The 19,120-nt window shown below is 46.4% G+C and overlaps 1 protein-coding gene across 1 annotated transcript in view; it reads right to left on the bottom strand.

Annotated features, from left to right (window-relative positions):
- The window catches only part of ptk2ab (protein tyrosine kinase 2ab), a 142,654-nt gene that overhangs the window by 122,433 nt on the left and 1,101 nt on the right, over positions 1–19,120 (bottom strand). The window contains exon 2 of the mRNA XM_065027571.1: positions 6,833–7,041. Within this exon, the coding sequence (XP_064883643.1) occupies positions 6,833–7,041 (209 nt within the window). The remainder of the gene's footprint in view (positions 1–6,832; positions 7,042–19,120) is intronic.

Genomic DNA, 19,120 nt, shown 5'->3' with positions numbered 1-19,120 from the left:
ATTCATGCCTGTAGTCCAGGAGAACCATCTATTCACCCATCCATCCCTGTCATCCAGGAGAACCATCTATTCACCCATCCATCCCTGTAGTCCAGGAGAACCATCTATTCACCCATCCATCCCTGTTGTCCAGGAGAACCATCTATTCACCCATCCATCCCTGTTGTCCAGGAGAACCATCTATTCACCCATCCATGCCTGTAGTCCAGGAGAACCATCTATTCACCCATCCATCCCTGTAGTCCAGGAGAACCATCTATTCACCCATCCATCCCTGTTGTCCAGGAGAACCATCTATTCACCCATCCATCCCTGTTGTCCAGGAGAACCATCTATTCACCCATCCATCCCTGTAGTCCAGGAGAACCATCTATTCACCCATCCTTGTAGTCCAGGGGTGACATGAGGACTCCAGGGGAACCATCTTTTCACCCATCCATCACTGTAGTCCAGGAGAACCATCTATTCACCCATCCATCCCTGTAGTCCAGGAGAACCATCTATTCACCCATCCATCCCTGTAGTCCAGGAGAACCATCAATTCACCCATCCATCCCTGTAGTCCAGGGGTGACATCTATTCACCCATCCATCCCTGTAGTCCAGGAGAACCATCTATTCACCCATCCATCCCTGTAGTCCAGGAGAACCATCTATTCACCCATCCATCCCTGTAGTCCAGGAGAACCATCTATTCACCCATCCATCCCTGTAGTCCAGGAGAACCATCTATTCACCCATCCATCCCTGTAGTCCAGGAGAACCATCTATTCACCCATCCATCCCTGTAGTCCAGGGGTGACATGAGGACTCCAGGGGAACCATCTATCTATAACAGTAGATAGAATAGAAAGAACAGCTTGGCAGAGTTACACTGAATGATAGATCATCCTCTCTCTCTTCCAGGAAGAGATTGCCATTGTGTGCAGAAGCAAGGGAAGGGGAGTGGGGCGGGTTAAATAATCCATCATTGAAATGCCACTATGGGGCTTATGACACAATCTGAGAAGTGACACCCCTGCTTGGTTAAAATGATTAACGAGACGACCTCCCCATCTCTTTCAGGGATGACATGTTCCATCACATCCCTCAACATCATCTGGCATCACTACTTCAGGTATTGAAGTTAGAGGCCATTGAAGCATAAATTAGAAGCAGTCTACTTTGAAATGAAGCGCTTTGCCATTCCAGAGCCAGACACCTAACAGAAGAGATGTGGTAGCAAAGCCTTTTGGAATCTTTTCCAAGAAACACCTGTTTAATCACCTGTTTAACTAGCTATTCTTTTCACCTCCTAAACTCTCTTAGTCTTGTTTCATCTGAATAGAAGTCATTATTAAACCTAACGGGGATGGAAGACACTAAATGTAGAAATGTCAACCTCATAAATACCCGGATTGTGTCCAGTAGGGAGAAAACGTTTTGAAACACTTTAAAATTGTGATGTAGTCCGAGGTACTAAGTGAATTTGTCTAATAAGAAAACTTGTTTTCATTTTCTGTTACAAAACATTGTAGCCACAGTGTGACCTACTGAACGGCAGGTAGCCTAGCGGTTAAGAGCATTGGGCCAGTAACCAAAAGGTTGCTGGTTCGAATCCCTGGGCCGGCTGGTTGAAACATCTGCCGATGTGCCCTTTAGCAAGGCACTTAACCCGAATTGCTCCTGGAAGTCGCTCTGGATAAGAGCGTCTGCTAAATGCCTCAAATGTAAATGTTAAATGAACATCGCCCAGGTGACAGGTGGAGTTCTATAGTGAGACGCTCAAGGAAGGAACATCGCCCAGGTGACAGGGGGAGTTCTACAGTGAGACGCTCAAGGAAGGAACATCACCCAGGTGACAGGGGGAGTTCTACAGTGAGACGCTCAAGGAAGGAACATCGCCCAGGTGACAGGGGGAGTTCTACAGTGAGACGCTCAAGGAAGGAACATCGCCCAGGTGACAGGGGGAGTTCTACAGTGAGACGCTCAAGGAAGAAACATCGCCCAGGTGACAGGGGGAGTTCTACAGTGAGACGCTCAAGGAAGGAACATCGCCCAGGTGATCGGGGGAGTTCTACAGTGAGACGCTCAAGGAAGGAACATCGCCCAGGTGACAGGGGGAGTTCTACAGTGAGACGCTCAAGGAAGGAACATCGCCCAGGTGATCGGGGGAGTTCTACAGTGAGACGCTCAAGGAAGGAACATCACCCAGGTGACAGGGGGAGTTCTACAGTGAGACGCTCAAGGAAGGAACATCGCCCAGGTGATCGGGGGAGTTCTACAGTGAGACGCTCAAGGAAGGAACAACGCCCAGGTGACAGGGGGAGTTCTACAGTGAGACGCTCAAGGAAGGAACATCGCCCAGGTGACAGGGGGAGTTCTACAGTGAGACGCTCAAGGAAGGAACATCGCCCAGGTGACAGGGGGAGTTCTACAGTGAGACGCTCAAGGAAGGAACAACGCCCAGGTGACAGGGGGAGTTCTACAGTGAGACGCTCAAGGAAGGAACATCGCCCAGGTGATCGGGGGAGTTCTACAGTGAGACGCTCAAGGAAGGAACAACGCCCAGGTGACAGGGGGAGTTCTACAGTGAGACGCTCAAGGAAGGAACATCGCCCAGGTGATCGGGGGAGTTCTACAGTGAGACGCTCAAGGAAGGAACAACGCCCAGGTGACAGGGGGAGTTCTACAGTGAGACGCTCAAGGAAGGAACATCGCCCAGGTGATCGGGGGAGTTCTACAGTGAGACGCTCAAGGAAGGAACAACGCCCAGGTGACAGGGGGAGTTCTACAGTGAGACGCTCAAGGAAGGAACATCGCCCAGGTGATCGGGAGAGTTCTACAGTGAGACGCTCAAGGAAGGAACATCGCCCAGGTGACAGGGGGAGTTCTACAGTGAGACGCTCAAGGAAGGAACATCGCCCAGGTGATCGGGGGAGTTCTACAGTGAGACGCTCAAGGAAGGAACATCGCCCAGGTGACAGGGGGAGTTCTACAGTGAGACGCTCAAGGAAGAAACATCGCCCAGGTGATCGGGGGAGTTCTACAGTGAGACGCTCAAGGAAGGAACATCGCCCAGGTGACAGGGGGAATTCTACAGTGAGACGCTCAAGTCCCAAATGACTGTCTACATATGACACATTTCCATACAGTGTTTTAGCAAAAAGGCCCAAAATGCTCTGTTTCCATCTAAAGGCGCTAGCATGCCTCAGTTCAGCTGGTGGCTAGCCTGAAGTCGTCTAGGCGAACTGAATGAGTGTCCTCGCATACTCCCTTAAAAAAACTTTGCTTGAAAAACTAGAAAAAAGACACAATAGTACTGTTTGTCCATTTAGAGAAGCCGTAGCCAGAGTAATCTTCAGCAAAATAGTCAGAATTAATGTAAGATAACTCAAGAAATCTGTCATTCATTTGGATGTTTATGCGGAGGAGATCTTGGTTGAGCAATTTTACATCTAACTAAGACGTTTGGTGCAGTATTTTTCAATTGAAAAAATTGCATGAAAGCAGGTCGTCTCTCATTGAATGACAACAAAGTCTTTATTGAACAATGCCTAATGTTGACCAATCAATTCAATTTCAATTCAATTCAATTCAAGGGCTTTATTGGCATGGGAAACATGTGTTAACATTGCCAAAGCAAGTGAGGTAGATTATATATAAAGTGAATATATAAAGTGAAATAAACAATAACCAACAAAGTCTTTATTGAACAATGTCTACTGTTGACCAATCACCAACAAAGTCTTTATTGAGCAATGTCTACTGTTGACCAATCACCAACAAAGTCTTTATTGAACAATGTCTACTGTTGACCAATCACCAACAAAGGGGCCTAGACTTCAGCTACTGACTTCGGCCTGCCTCAAGAAAGATATGTGCCTGAACAGCCGGGTAAACCCTTATCGAAATCCAAAACGAACTAAACGTCACAAAATGGCATCATAATATATTCACTAACTCTTCCTAACTGTTTTTGCTGGGAACCATTTGGAAGCCTTAAGCAGGCCGGCACCCGTGTCCCACTGGGCCATGGCTCCGGTGGACTTGCTCTCACCTGGGGCCAAAGCCAGGCCACTGGTACTTTTCAGCTGGCATTTACATAACATTGGCAAACTGTGGACTTTAACACCTTCTCACAAAGCACCTTCTCACAAGTCCTCAATGTCAGCCCTAGCTATGGAAACACAATTTCCCTAGTATACCATTAGGGTGTATTTTTTTATTTGACCTTTATTTAACTAGGCAAGTCAGTTAAGAACAAATTCTTATTTTCAATGACGGCCTAGGAACAGTGGGTTAACTGCCTGTTCAGGGGCAGAACTAGTGTAACACTGATGTTAAAGTTGAAAAGCAGCAATAGTGCACTTCTTTCGACCAGCGACTATAGGGCTGTATAGGGAACAGGGAGCCATTTGGGACACTCAGGGTGTTGATAGGTAACTGTCTGTCTGTCTAGTAGGTAGAGTTGATAGGTAACTGTCTGTCTGTCTGTCTGTCTGTCTGTCTGTCTGTCTGTCTGTCTGTCTGTCTGTCTGTCTGTCTGTCTGTCTGTCTGTCTGTCTGTCTGTCTGTCTAGTAGGTAGAGTAGATAGGTAACTGGCTGTCTGTCTAGTAGGTAGAGTTGATAGGTAACTGTCTGTCTGTCTGTCTAGTAAGGTAGAGTTGATAGGTAAACTGTCTGTCTGTCTGTCTAGTAGGTAAAGTAGATAGGTAACTGTCTATCTAGTTGGTAGAGTTGATAGGTAACTGTCTGTCTGTCTAGTAGGTAAAGTAGATAGGTAACTGTCTGTCTGTCTGTCTAGTAGGTAAAGTAGATAGGTAACTGTCTGTCTGTCTGTCTAGTAGGTAAAGTAGATAGGTAACTGTCTGTCTGTCTGTCTAGTAGGTAGAGTAGATAGGTAACTGTCTGTCTAGTTGGTAGAGTTGATAGGTAACTGTCTGTCTGTCTGTCTAGTAGGTAAAGTAGATAGGTAACTGTCTGTCTGTCTAGTAGGTAGAGTTGATAGGTAACTGTCTGTCTGTCTGTCTAGTAGGTAAAGTAGATAGGTAACTGTCTGTCTGTCTGTCTAGTTGGTAGAGTTGATAGGTAACTGTCTGTCTAGTTGGTAGAGTTGATAGGTAACTGTCTGTCTGTCTAGTAGGTAAAGTAGATAGGTAACTGTCTGTCTGTCTGTCTAGTAGGTAAAGTAGATAGGTAACTGTCTGTCTGTCTGTCTAGTAGGTAGAGTTGATAGGTAACTGTCTGTCTGTCTAGTAGGTAAAGTAGATAGGTAACTGTCTGTCTGTCTGTCTAGTAGGTAGAGTTGATAGGTAACTGTCTGTCTGTCTGTCTAGTAGGTAGAGTAGATAGGTAACTGTCTGTCTGTCTGTCTAGTAGGTAGAGTTGATAGGTAACTGGCTGTCTGTCTGTCTGTCTAGTAGGTAGAGTTGATAGGTAACTGTCTGTCTGTCTGTCTGTCTGTCTGTCTAGTAGGTAAAGTAGATAGGTAACTGTCTGTCTAGTTGGTAGAGTTGATAGGTAACTGTCTGTCTGTCTAGTAGGTAAAGTAGATAGGTAACTCTGTCTGTCTAGTAGGTAGAGTTGATAGTAGGTAGTAGGTAGAGTTGATAGGTAACTGTCTGTCTGTCTAGTAGGTAGAGTTGATAGGTAACTGTCTGTCTGTCTGTCTAGTAGGTAGAGTTGATAGGTAACTGTCTGTCTGTCTGTCTGTCTGTCTGTCTGTCTGTCTAGTAGGTAAAGTAGATAGGTAACTGTCTGTCTAGTTGGTAGAGTTGATAGGTAACTGTCTGTCTGTCTAGTAGGTAAAGTAGATAGGTAACTGTCTGTCTGTCTAGTAGGTAAAGTAGATAGGTAACTGTCTGTCTGTCTGTCTGATAGGTAAGTCTGTCTAGTAGTAGAGTTAGTAGGTAGTTGATAGGTAACTGTCTGTCTGTCTGTCTAGTAGGTAGAGTTGATAGGTAACTGTCTGTCTGTCTGTCTAGTAGGTAGAGTTGATAGGTAACTGTCTGTCTGTCTAGTAGGTAAAGTAGATAGGTAACTGTCTGTCTGTCTAGTAGGTAGAGTTGATAGGTAACTGTCTGTCTGTCTAGTAGGTAAAGTAGATAGGTAACTGTCTGTCTGTCTAGTAGGTAGAGTTGATAGGTAACTGTCTGTCTGTCTGTCTGTCTGTCTGTCTGTCTGTCTGTCTGTCTGTCTGTCTGTCTGTCTGTCTGTCTGTCTGTCTAGTAGGTAGAGTTGATAGGTAACGGTCTGTCTGTCTAGTAGGTAGAGTTGATAGGTAACTGTCTGGCTGTCTGTCTGTCTAGTAGATAGAGTTGATAGGTAACTGTCTGTCTGTCTAGTAGGTAGAGTTGATAGGTAACGGTCTGTCTGTCTAGTAGGTAGAGTTGATAGGTAATTGTCTGTCTGTCTGTCTAGTTGGTAGAGTTGATAGGTAATTGTCTGTCTGTCTGTCTGTCTAGTTGGTAGATTTGATAGGTAACTGTCTGTCTGTCTAGTAGGTAGAGTTGATAAGTAACTGTCTGTCTATCTGTCTAGTAGGTAGAGTTGATAGGTAATTGTCTGTCTGTCTGTCTAGTTGGTAGAGTTGATAGGTAATTGTCTGTCTGTCTAGTTGGTAGAGTTGATAGGTAATTGTCTGTCTGTCTGTCTAGTTGGTAGAGTTGATAGGTAATTGTCTGTCTGTCTGTCTAGTTGGTAGAGTTGATAGATAACTGTCTGTCTGTATGGACAGTATGTGTCCCTACTGTACGAATGATAGGGAGAGACTATACAGACAGTAACCTAAAGAAGCATAGTTGCTGTAACTGTGGTAAACTGTGTTTACCCAATCAGCTGCTCAGCTCACCCTGATGTCAGTGGCGTCTCCGTGGCGGATGTGGCTGGCCCAGGTGGATGGTTCACTGTTGCTCTCCAAGTAGTGGTGGATCTTGAGCACGCGGTCCATGGTCCCCGGCTTCGACACCCCACCGCCCAACCCAGCATGGTGGTTCAGGTTGGGGTCCAGGTACGCTGACGCCATGCTTCCTTTGGTGGGGGCTAGCTGTCTGTCATATTCTGAAGGTAGAGAGACAGAGGGGAGAGAAAGAGAGAGAGAGAGAGAGAGAGAGGAGGGATGCAAAGAGAGAGATAGGGGAGGGAGAGGTAGAGAGAGAGAGAGCGAGAGATAGGGGAAGTAGAGAGAGAAAGAGAGAGAGAGGAGGGATGCAAAGAGAGAGAGAGAGAGAGAGGACGTAGAGAGTGAGAGAGAGAGAGAGAGAGAGAGAGAGGAGGTAGAGGAGGTAGAGAGAGAGAGAGGGAGAGAGATAGAGGAGGTAGAGAGAGAGAGAGAGAGAGAGAGAGAGAGGAGATAGAGGAGGTGGAGAGAGAGAGGAGGCTTCAGGTGAATTCCCACTAGACGACTGTGTAACTTTCTCACCATTATAACTTCATCTGTAATCAGTAACAAAAGTGGACTGGAGAGAATAGAACAGACAAACGGACGACTGGACAGACTGACAGATAACAGTGAGGTCTGCAGGTTGAAGTGGACTGAGCTGGGCTTGCTACAGTAGGCTGGCCAGCCTGACAGATAACAGTGAGGTCTGCAGGTTGAAGTGGACTGAGCTGGGCTTGCTACAGTAGGCTGGCCAGCCTGACAGATAACAGTGAGGTCTGCAGGTTGAAGTGGACTGAGCTGGGCTTGCTACAGTAGGCTGGCCAGCCTGACAGATAACAGTGAGGTCTGCAGGTTGAAGTGGACTGAGCTGGCCAGCCTTAACAGTGAGGTCTGCAGGTTGAAGGACTGAGCCAGCCTGACAGTAGGCTGGCCAGCCTGACAGATAACAGTGAGGTCTGCAGGTTGAAGTGGACTGAGCTGGGCTTGCTACAGTAGGCTGGCCAGCCTGACAGATAACAGTGAGGTCTGCAGGTTGAAGTGGACTGAGGTCTGCAGCCTGGTTGAGGTCTGAAGTGGACTGAGCTGGGCTTGCTACAGTAGGCTGGCCAGCCTGACAGATAACAGTGAGGTCTGCAGGTTGAAGTGGACTGAGCTGGGCTTGCAGTAGGCTGGCCAGCCTGACAGATAACAGTGAGGTCTGCAGGTTGAAGTGGACTGAGCTGGGCTTGCTACAGTAGGCTGGCCAGCCTGACAGATAACAGTGAGGTCTGCAGGTTGAAGTGGTCTGAGCTGTGCTTGCTACAGTAGGCTGGCCAGCCTGACAGATAACAGTGAGGTCTGCAGGTTGAAATGGACTGAGCTGGGCTTGCTACAGTAGGCTGGCCAGCCTGACAGATAACAGTGAGGTCTGCAGGTTGAAGTGGTCTGAGCTGGCTTGCTACAGTAGGCTGGCCAGCCTGACAGATAACAGTGTCTGAGCTGTGCTTGCTACAGTAGGCTGGCCAGCCTGACAGATAACAGTGAGGTCTGCAGGTTGAAGTGGTCTGAGCTGTGCTTGCTACAGTAGGCTGGCCAGCCTGACAGATAACAGTGAGGTCTGCAGGTTGAAGTGGACTGAGCTGTGCTTGCTACAGTAGGCTGGCCAGCCTGACAGATAACAGTGAGGTCTGCAGGTTGAAGTGGACTGAGCTGTGCTTGCTACAGTAGGCTGGCCAGCCTGACAGATAACAGTGTGGTCTGCAGGTTGAAGTGGACTGAGCTGTGCTTGCTACAGTAGGCTGGCCAGCCTGACAGATAACAGTGAGGTCTGCAGGTTGAAGTGGACTGAGCTGGGCTTGCTACAGTAGGCTGGCCAGCCTGACAGATAACAGTGAGGTCTGCAGGTTGAAGTGGTCTGAGCTGTGCTTGCTACAGTAGGCTGGCCAGACAGCTGGGTGGCTTTGGAAAGTGAGCAGGGAGCAGCACTGTCAGAAGCACTGCCATTACAACAACCATCCTCACGAACCACAAACTGGGGCCATTATACATAAGCTGTTTGGATTGTGGTAGAAACGGTCAGGGGTGAACTTTGGGGTGTGTGTGTGTGTGTCTGTGTGTGTCTGGGGTGTGGGTGTGTGTGTGTGTGTGTGTGTGTGTGTGTGTGTGTGTGTGTGTGTGTGTGTGTGTGTGTGTGTGTCTGTGTATGGTAATAGGTACAGCCAAGACAGTACCGCTGTGCTTGTTAAAACATGGCTTTTCTAGTTTTGGAAAGACTGACCCAGAGCAGCTCAGTGACATTCCTCAGCCTTCCTGACTGTATCTGCTGTTGGTAACATCACTAGAATAGAGCACCACAGGAAAACCTGCCCTTAACACCAAAAACACACACATTCTCAGATGGCGACCTCTTCGATGGTACTTTCTGGTAACCCAGAAAGTACCATCGAACCACATGTATGAAGACAGAGGTATGAAGACAGAGGTAAATATCCTAACTCTTGACAATCAGTCAGACAACATTGAAGCAATGGAGATCAGTACAGACACAACTGGTCCATTTGAGCCCACGACTGGACAACTTCCTTTCAGAGTTGTTCTTTAATAAACTCCTGTCAAACTCAATTGAAACACTACTATTCTGATCTAACACCAGCACAGCAACAACAGTCCAATCAGTCACTCCTCCTACCTTTACTGATGAAGGGCCAGCAGGTACACTCCACTGTAGAGTTCCGTAGTGACAACATTAGTGCTATAGCAACAGCACACTAGGTTACCCAGTAGAATATGTCCACTAGGTTACCCAGTAGAGTATGTCCACGAGGTTACACAGTAGAGTATGTCCACGAGGTTACACAGTAAAGTATGTCCACAAGGTTACCCAGTAGAGTATGTCCACGAGGTTACACAGTAGAATATGTCCACGAGGTTACCCAGTAGAAAATGTCCACGAGGTTACACAGTAGAATATGTCCACGAGGTTACCCAGTAGAATATGTCCACTAGGTTACCCAGTAGAATATGTCCACTAGGTTACCCAGTAGAATATGTCCACTAGGTTACCCAGTAGAGTATGTCCACGAGGTTATCCAGTAGAATATGTCCACGAGGTTACACAGTAGAATATGTCCACGAGGTTACCCAGTAGAATATGTCCACTAGGTTACCCAGTAGAATATGTCCACGAGGTTACCCAGTAGAATATGTCCACTAGGTTACCCAGTAGAATATGTCCACTAGGTTACCCAGTAGAGTATGTCCACGAGGTTACACAGTAGAGTATGTCCACGAGGTTACACAGTAGAGTATGTCCACGAGGTTACACAGTAGAATATGTCCACGAGGTTACCCAGTAGAATATGTCCACTAGGTTACCCAGTAGAATATGTCCACGAGGTTACACAGTAGGTTACCCAGTTAGTAGAATATGTCCACTAGGTTACCCAGTAGAGTATGTCCACGAGGTTATCCAGTAGAGTATGTCCACGAGGTTACACAGTAGAGTATGTCCACGAGGTTACACAGTAGAGTATGTCCACGAGGTTACCCAGTAGAGTATGTCCACGAGGTTATCCAGTAGAGTATGTCCATGAGGTTACACAGTAGAGTATGTCCACGAGGTTACCCAGTAGAGTATGTCCACGAGGTTATCCAGTAGAGTATGTCCACGAGGTTACACAGTAGAGTATGTCCATGAGGTTACACAGTAGAGTATGTCCACGAGGTTACACAGTAGAGTATGTCCACGAGGTTACCCAGTAGAATATGTCCACTAGGTTACACAGTAGAGTATGTCCACTAGGTTACACAGTAGAGTATGTCCACTAGGTTACACAGTAGAGAATCGACAGATCCATGGGATTTCTTCTTGGTTTCTTCCAGGCACAAACACACTTCTTCTTACCCACACATTCCTCTCTCTCTCTCTCGCTCTCTCTCTCCCATACACACACATACAAAGTGAACAACACATTCACGTCTTTCCTGTCCAGTCACGTCACATCCTGGTTATCACAATGCGTCCTGTCCGCTCAGGAGCCACAGTGAGTCATCACTCCTGTCTCCTCACACGGCACAGAGCTCTTCCTGGCTGAGAAGAGGAGAAGCCTGTGCTGTGATCAACATGTCACTGCTGTTTCATGGTAGAGCTCTTCCTGGACTGAACTGAGGGGGGCGAGGCCAGAGTCCTCTCTGCAACACAACATAGCTCCTCTCTCTTCCTGAGCTGAGGGGAAGGCGAGGCCAGAGTCCTCTCTGCAACACAACATAGCTCCTCTCACTTCCTGAGCTGAGGGGAAGGCGAGGCAAGCCCAGAAGCCTGTCTATATTCACAACAGAGTCCTCCCGCTCCACAACACAACACAGTCCTGTGAATAATGTGAATGCTGTGAACACAGTCAGGCTGCTAGCCTAGCCTAACTCCACCGTGGCTGCTGTTACCCAGGCAAGACAGAATGGAGTTCAGTTCCACAGGAAGAGAGAGGCAGGCTGTGATTGGCTTGGTGACAGACAGAGTTGAGTAAACAAGGCGTGCTTAGTGGGAGCCCAGCCAACATGGTGGATTGGATGACAGGAGGGCCGGCCTGGGAGGAGTCAACATGGTTGATAGGAGGATAGTAGGGCCGGTCTGGGAAGACAACAACATGGTTGATAGGAGGATAGGAGGGCCGGTCTGGGAAGACAACAACATGGTTGATAGGAGGATAGGAGGGCCGGCCTGGGAGGACAACAACATGGTTGATAGGAGGATAGGAGGGCCGGCCTGGGAGGACAACAACATGGTTGATAGGAGGACAGTAGGGCAACAACACACAAACCTTTTGTGAATGTGAGGAAAGATTGTCAATTATACTGACAAGATAGTCAAGCGACCGCTCTAACAATGGAATTTTTATTTATTAATATATATATATAAAGATGTTTTTTTTTTCTAACAATGGAAATACATGTCCTCAAAGACAGATCAAAGACCAGATCAGGTAGGATCATTTAGATGGAAGATACACATGTGAACAATAGGGCATAGAGATCGATAGAGGACTCATCTTTGTATCTGTGCCATTCAAATGTCTGTGACAGCCTCAATGGTGCTGCCCATACTATCTCCATTTTAAAGTAGTACATTTTCTTATTTTTCATTGGCTGATTTCTCCCAACTCATAGGAATCCCCACCCAGTTGACTACTTTAAAATGGTGGAAGCCCTCAACGACAATGCTAAAACGGGTTATATCCATGATGACTCCTCTATCCATCTCTATGACAACAGGCACAACTTCGATGTAAAGTAATTTTTTCCCAAGATGACAAAAAGCCACGTGAGTCCACACACATATCAGTGCATTCATTCGTATCAACCTAACCATTACAAAATGTAGTAGTCAGTGTGTCAGTAGTCAGCCAGTCAGTAGTCAGCCAGTCAGTAGTCAGCCAGTCAGTCAGTCAGCCAGTCAGCCAGTCAGTCAGCCAGTCAGTAGTCAGCCAGTCAGTAGTCAGCCAGTCAGTCAGTAGTCAGTCAGTCAGTCAGTAGTCAGCCAGTCAGTCAGGAGTCAGCCAGTCACTCAGTAGTCAGCCAGTCAGTAGTCAGCCAGTCAGTCGTCAGTCAGTAGTCAGTCAGTCAGCCAATAGTCAGTCAGTCAGTTGTCCGTCAGTAGTCAGTCAGTCAGTCAGTAGTCAGTCAGTCAGTCCTCAGCCAGTCAGTCAGTAGTCAGCCAGTCAGTAGTCAGTCAGTCAGTAGTCAGTCAGTCAGTTGTCCGTCAGTAGTCAGCCAGGTAGTAGCCAGCCAGTCAGTCAGTCAGTAGTCAGTCAGTCGTCCATCAGTAGTCAGTCAGTCAGTAGTCAGCCAGTAGTCAGTCAGCCAGTAGTCAGTCAGTAGTCAGCCAGTCAGTCAGTAGTCAGTCAGTCAGTCAGTTAGTCAGTCAGTAGTCCGCCAGTCAGTCAGTAGTCAGCCAGTCAGTCAGCAGTCAGCCAGTCAGTCAGTAGTCAGCCAGTCAGTCAGTAGTCAGTCAGTCAGTAGTCAGTTAGTAGTCAGCCAGTCAGTCAGCAGAAAGTCAGTCAGTAGTCAGTCAGTCAGTAGTCAGCCAGGCAGCAGAGCAGGCACAAGGACAGTGATGAGGGGGAAGTATAGCCTAGCCTATCTGCTGACTCTGCTAGTTATGGATTGACCCACAGTCACCTCTAACTGAGATACACTCTCACACACACACACACACACACACACACACACACACACACACACACACACACACAAAACCAAGAATCCTTTCATAGAAGACAAAGTTATACCTGCCGGGAAACGTTTATGAGATCAGCCGACTTGACAAAATGCCTCATCATACTGACAAAGCTCCTTGAGTGAACCTACTGTATGGAAGAATGACAAATGACTTCATGTCAAACATCTTTAAGGCTTAACAGCCCTTAAATAGACCTACTAAATCAACCTTTTGGCAACATTATCAGGAACTTTCTAGCATGTATGTCTACTGACTGCCTCAGCCAATTCCCCTACTATAGTTTCTGAAAGACCTGTTACCAGGTTAGGCTAATCATTATAGGACACAGACGGACACACACATCCCTTGCAGTGACTGAGAGGCTGGAGGGCCAGTAGACTAGGAGATGAGAGAGATGATTAACAGGGGTGATACAGGAGAGGACAGAGATGTAATGTTGTCCCCACAGACCCAAATAACACCCATCTGATTGTAAGACTGACATGTATGTCTCAATTAGTGTACATGAACTTGATACAACTCACTCTGGGTTATCCCATGAATAATATCAGCCTGATAAAAACAGGCTGCTAATAGGATAATAAGATAATAAGAGTTGTTATCCCTCAGGGTTAAACATGACAACGTTGTTTCCTCGTTATTTCAATTCAATCCAACATCAATCAAAATACTTGTTTATTCGATGTTGACATCAGTTCATTGTCGTGGGATGTTTAGTTATCAAATGAATTCTTCATTTCCTTGTAGTATGGACAAAGCTTGGTATATAAGATTAGATAATATAATCAATAGAGTAGCCCACTGTCTGTCTAGCCCGTGAGAGTATTGACCTCATTACTCTAGTTGTACTGTAGTCTCATCCTAAAGAGATTGTGTAACAGTGTCTCGTGGCTCAGAGGGATTGACTGTGGGACTGCAGTCTTCTCTCTAGGTTAGTTATTGACAGTAGTCTGAGCCCACATTGGCCAGAGCAACGCTGCTATAACAACACGTGTCAATTCCAATGAAAGTCAAACAGCACTTCATCAGCACTACTGAGCAACCATACATTTCTGTTCCACTGTTTCGCTGCGGTGAAGAAAAACATGGCCTTTTTCCCAACTCACAGAGGGCCCATTCAGCAGCTAGGCCAGGCTATCTCCAGGGAGTGCCCGTTCAGCAGCTAGGCCAGGCTATCTCCAGGGAGGGCCCATTCAGCAGCTAGGCCAGGCTATCTCCAGGGAGTGCCCGTTCAGCAGGGAGTGCCCATTCAGCAGCTAGGCCAGGCTATCTCCAGGGAGTAGGCCTCCAGGGAGGGCCCATTCAGCAGCTAGGCCAGGCTATCTCCAGGGAGTGCCCATTCAGCAGCTAGGCCAGGCTATCTCCAGGGAGTGCCCGTTCAGCAGCTAGGCCAGGCTATCTCCAGGGAGGGCCCATTCAGCAGCTAGGCCAGGCTATCTCCAGGGAGTGCCCGTTCAGCAGCTAGGCCAGGCTATCTCCAGGGAGTGCCCGTTCAGCAGCTAGGCCAGGCTATCTCCAGGGAGGGCCCATTCAGCAGCTAGGCCAGGCTATCTCCAGGGAGGGCCCATTCAGCAGCTAGGCCAGGCTATCTCCAGGGAGGGCCCATGTTGTGTGCTTTGGTGTGTGTGTTCCCTACCAAGAACCAGATGCGCTCTGAGATGGCTGATGTTGGTGGGATTTGGAGGATGATGGAGGCAACAGGGGAAAGAGTCTCAGATCCACATAGTCCCTTCCACCAGGTGGGTGATGAGATATGTTGGCACGACTGCCATATTGCATCTCCATCCTAAAGCCCTTGCTTGGAAGTGTACTTCGCCAGACTGCCAAGAACCTTGCCCTCATCCAGGCCAAGGTGGCGAGACACAGTAGTGATGACACCATAGGTCTTGTTGATCTCTGCACCAGACAGGATGCTCTTGCCAACATACTTGGGGTCCAACGTGTACGCTGTAGTGTGTATGGGCTTCAGGCAGAAGTCTTCACGCTTTATGTATTTCAGAACTGCAGTTTCCTCTGCTTGGAGCAACAGTGAAGTGAGCAGGGCAGTACGTATTTCTTCTCTTACATCTGCAAGCAGAGTCTGAACATGAGACAGGATGGCATTGTCTCCCTCAATCCGTGCAATGGCTACTGCTATAGGTTTCAGGAGTTTCACGCTGCTTACCACTCTCTCCCAAAATCCCGGGGGATCCTCTTGATGGGGCTGTCCATATCGGCAGACTGAGATATGGCCATTTCTTGGAGAGACTCCTTCCCCTCCAGGAAACTATCAAACATGATGACAACACCACCCCAACGGGTGCTGCTGGGCAGCTTCAATGTGGTGCACTTACTCTTCTCATTTTGCTTGGTGAGGTAGATTGCTGCTATAACTTGATGACCCTTCACATACCTAACCATTTCCTTGGCTCTCTTCTGCCTTCAGCTCATCTGCAATGTAGAGGCCGGTGTGTCTGTGCTCTTGTAGAATACTGGTTGAGGGGTGGAGATGATGTAGTTAATTATTTCTTGCCCATGAACATTTGACCACCCATCAGAGATGATTGCAATACAGTCAGCTTTCTCTATGATTTGCTTGACCTTCACTTTAACTCTGCATCGAGAAAATAAGTAGATAAAGCATGTCTGGTTGGAGGGGTGTATGCTGGGCAGAGAACATTCAGAAATCTCTTCCAATACACATTGTCTGTGAGCATCAGAGGTGAACCAGTTGCATACAGCTCGAACAAGACATTCATCAGCATTTCTCTGACCATGTTCCTCCATTGAGTCAAAAAAACTTCTGATTCTAGGAGGACTGTGAGCTGTTGATATCGATAAGGTGTCTGATTCATCATTTCCACCTTGAATAGAAGTAGAGGGACTTTTGTCAGAGGTTGCTTGTTGTGAGCGCAGAGGGAACTTTATGCACTTCGTCGTGTATGGATCTGTTGTGGCGGTATGTAAATTGGGAGTGGGTCTGGGTGTCTGGAAAGATGGAGTTAATGTGGGCCATAACCTTCCTCTCAATGCACTTCATTATTAAAGAAGTAAGTGCTACAGGGCGGTAGTCATTGTGGCGTGAAGCCTAAGAGTTCTTGGGAACAGGAATGATGGTGGTCAGTTTACAACACATAGAAATATAAAAAGAACATAGACTATCCACCCCAACTCACACCCTGAACAACCGAACACAAAGACATAAAAAGGAACTAAGGTCAGAATGTGACAGTGTCCTTTAATGCTGTTGCATCTCACATGTTTCATTGACCACAACATTCCTCCAGCTGAAAACTAAGCCTTATCTTTTAATGGCTTTGAAATCTCTTGCTTTCATCAAGAAATGTTAACAAAATACCACAGATCAGTGTGACTGATTGGGGGTGGGGTGAGGTGGGGGGGGGTGTGTGTGTGTGTGTGTGTGTGTGTGTGTGTGTGTGTGTGTGTGTGTGTGTGGACAAGTGAGTCACAGTACAAAATGTGATTTGATCCATTTGGCCCCAACGGCATTACCATGAACCAAGGGCTCAAACAAAAGCCCTCCTTCTACAGTAGAACTGATCACATCATGTCCAGTACATGGAGCACCATACCTTCACCATCACCATCCTTTACTGTGGAGTTAGTGCTCAGGGTACAACACCTGCTGCCTCTGCAGCCTGTATGGTCACGTCCCAAACAGCACCCTATTCCCTACATACTGCACCTATGAGCCCTGGTCAAAAGTACTGCACTCTATAGGGAATAGGGTTACAATTAGAACGCATCCAGTATCTATCCTATAGCCTGTGGGGACTGAAGCGGATTCCCACTGACTCTCTCCCTCAGTCCCACGGCTCTGCTCTACACTCCTACATTCTCATTACGACCTGCTACTGCTGGAGCTACTTCCTCCCTGGATTAAAGCTTCCTTTCCTCTCATCCTCTGCCTACTGTACCAGCTCACACAGAACTATCCAGCCCCCCCAAAAAACTACATCAAGGCTTTGCCTGGGTTTAATATATGCTGCGTTTACACTAACCCTGGAGGATGCAGTTAGAAGGATACCTAGAGCCTCTAAATAGATGAAGACAGAAGGGAAGACGTCCCCAGTGTTATTCTGTTCTGGCTTTTCTAAAGCACCAGGACTCATGATAGATACTGGTATCCAGGGAGAGAGTAAAGCACCAGGACTCATGATAGATACTGGTATCCAGGGAAAGAGTAAAGCACCAGGACTCATGATAGATACTGGTATCCAGGGAGAGAGTAAAGCACCAGGACTCATGATAGATACTGGTATCCAGGGAGAGAGTAAAGCACCAGGACTCATGATAGATACTGGTATCCAGGGAGAGAGTAAAGCACCAGGACTCATGATAGATACTGGTATCCAGGTAGAGAGTAAAGCACCAGGACTCATGATAGATACTGGTATCCAGGGAGAGAGTAAAGCACCAGGACTCATGATAGATACTGGTATCCAGGGAGAGAGTAAAGCAGCTGCCACCGCTGCTGTTTCTGTTTCTGCTGCTGGTTCTGTTTCTGCTGATGCTTCTTCTGTTTCTGCTGCAGGTTCCCTTTCTACTGCTGCTAGTTCTGTTTCTACTGCTACTAGTTCTGTTTCTGTTTCTACTAGTTCTGTTTCTACTGCTACTAGTTCTGATTCTGTTTCTACTGCTACTAGATCTGTTTCTGTTTCTGCTAGTTCTGTTTCTACTGCTACTATAGTTCTATATCTACTGCTACTAGTTCTGTGTCTACTGCTGCTAGTTCTGTTTCTACTGCTACTAGTTCTATATCTACTGCTACTAGTTCTGTTTCTGTTTCTACTAGTTATGTTTCTACTGCTACTGCTGCTAGTTCTGTTTCTACTGCTACTAGTTCTATATCTACTGCTACTAGTTCTGTTTCTGTTTCTACTAGTTATGTTTCTACTGCTACTAGTTCTGATTCTGTTTCTACTGCTACTAGATCTGTTTCTGTTTCTACTAGTTCTGTTTCTGTTTCTACTGCTGCTAGTTCTGAATCTGTTTCTACTGCTACTAGTTCTGTTTCTACTGCTGATAGTTCTGTTTCTACTACTACTAGTTATGTTTCTACTACTACTAGTTCTGTTTCTACCACTACTAGTTCCGTTTCTACTACTACTACTTCCATTTCTACTACTACTAGTTCTGTTTCTCCTGCTGATAGTTATGTTTCTACTACTACTGGTTCTGTTTCTACTACTACTAGTTCCGTTTCTACTATTACTAGTTCTGTTTCTACTGCTGATAGTTCTGTTTCTACTACTACTGGTTCCGTTTCTACTACTACTAGTTCTGTTTCTCCTGCTGATAGTTATGTTTCTACTACTACTGGTTCTGTTTCTACTACTACTAGTTCCGTTTCTACTACTACTGGTTCCGTTTCTACTACTACTAGTTATGTTTCTCCTGCTGATAGTTATGTTTCTACCACTACTACTAGTTCTGTTTCTACCACTACTAGTTCAGTTTCTAGTATTACTAGTTCTGTTTCTACTGCTGATAGTTCTGTTTCTACTATACTACTACTAGTTCTGTTTCTACTACTACTAGTTCTGTTTCTACTAATACTAGTTCTGTTTCTACTACTACTAGTTCCATTTCTACTACTACAAGTTCCGTTTCTCCTACTACTAGTTCTGTTTCTCCTACTACTAGTTCTGTTTCTACTACTACTAGTTCCGTTTCTACTATTACTAGTTCTGTTTCTACTACTACTAGTTCCGTTTCTACTACTACTAGTTCTGTTTCTACTACTACTAGTTCCGTTTCTACTACTACTAGTTCCGTTTCTACTACTACTAGTTCTGTTTTACTACTACTAGTTCCGTTCTACTACTACTAGTTCTGTTCTACTACTACTAGTTCCGTTCTACTACTACTAGTTCCGTTTCTACTATTACTAGTTCTGTTTCTACTACTACTAGTTCCGTTTCTACTACTACTAGTTGCGTTTCTACTACTACTAGTTCCGTTTCTACTATTACTAGTTCTGTTTCTACTAGTTCTGTTTCTACTGCTGATAGTTATGTTTCTACTACTACTAGTTCTGTTCT

Source organism: Oncorhynchus nerka, linkage group LG14, assembly GCF_034236695.1.
Source record: "Oncorhynchus nerka isolate Pitt River linkage group LG14, Oner_Uvic_2.0, whole genome shotgun sequence".
NCBI lineage: Eukaryota > Metazoa > Chordata > Actinopteri > Salmoniformes > Salmonidae > Oncorhynchus > Oncorhynchus nerka.
Note: the sequence above shows the minus strand (reverse complement) of the source record. Positions and strands in the feature narration are given on the sequence as shown.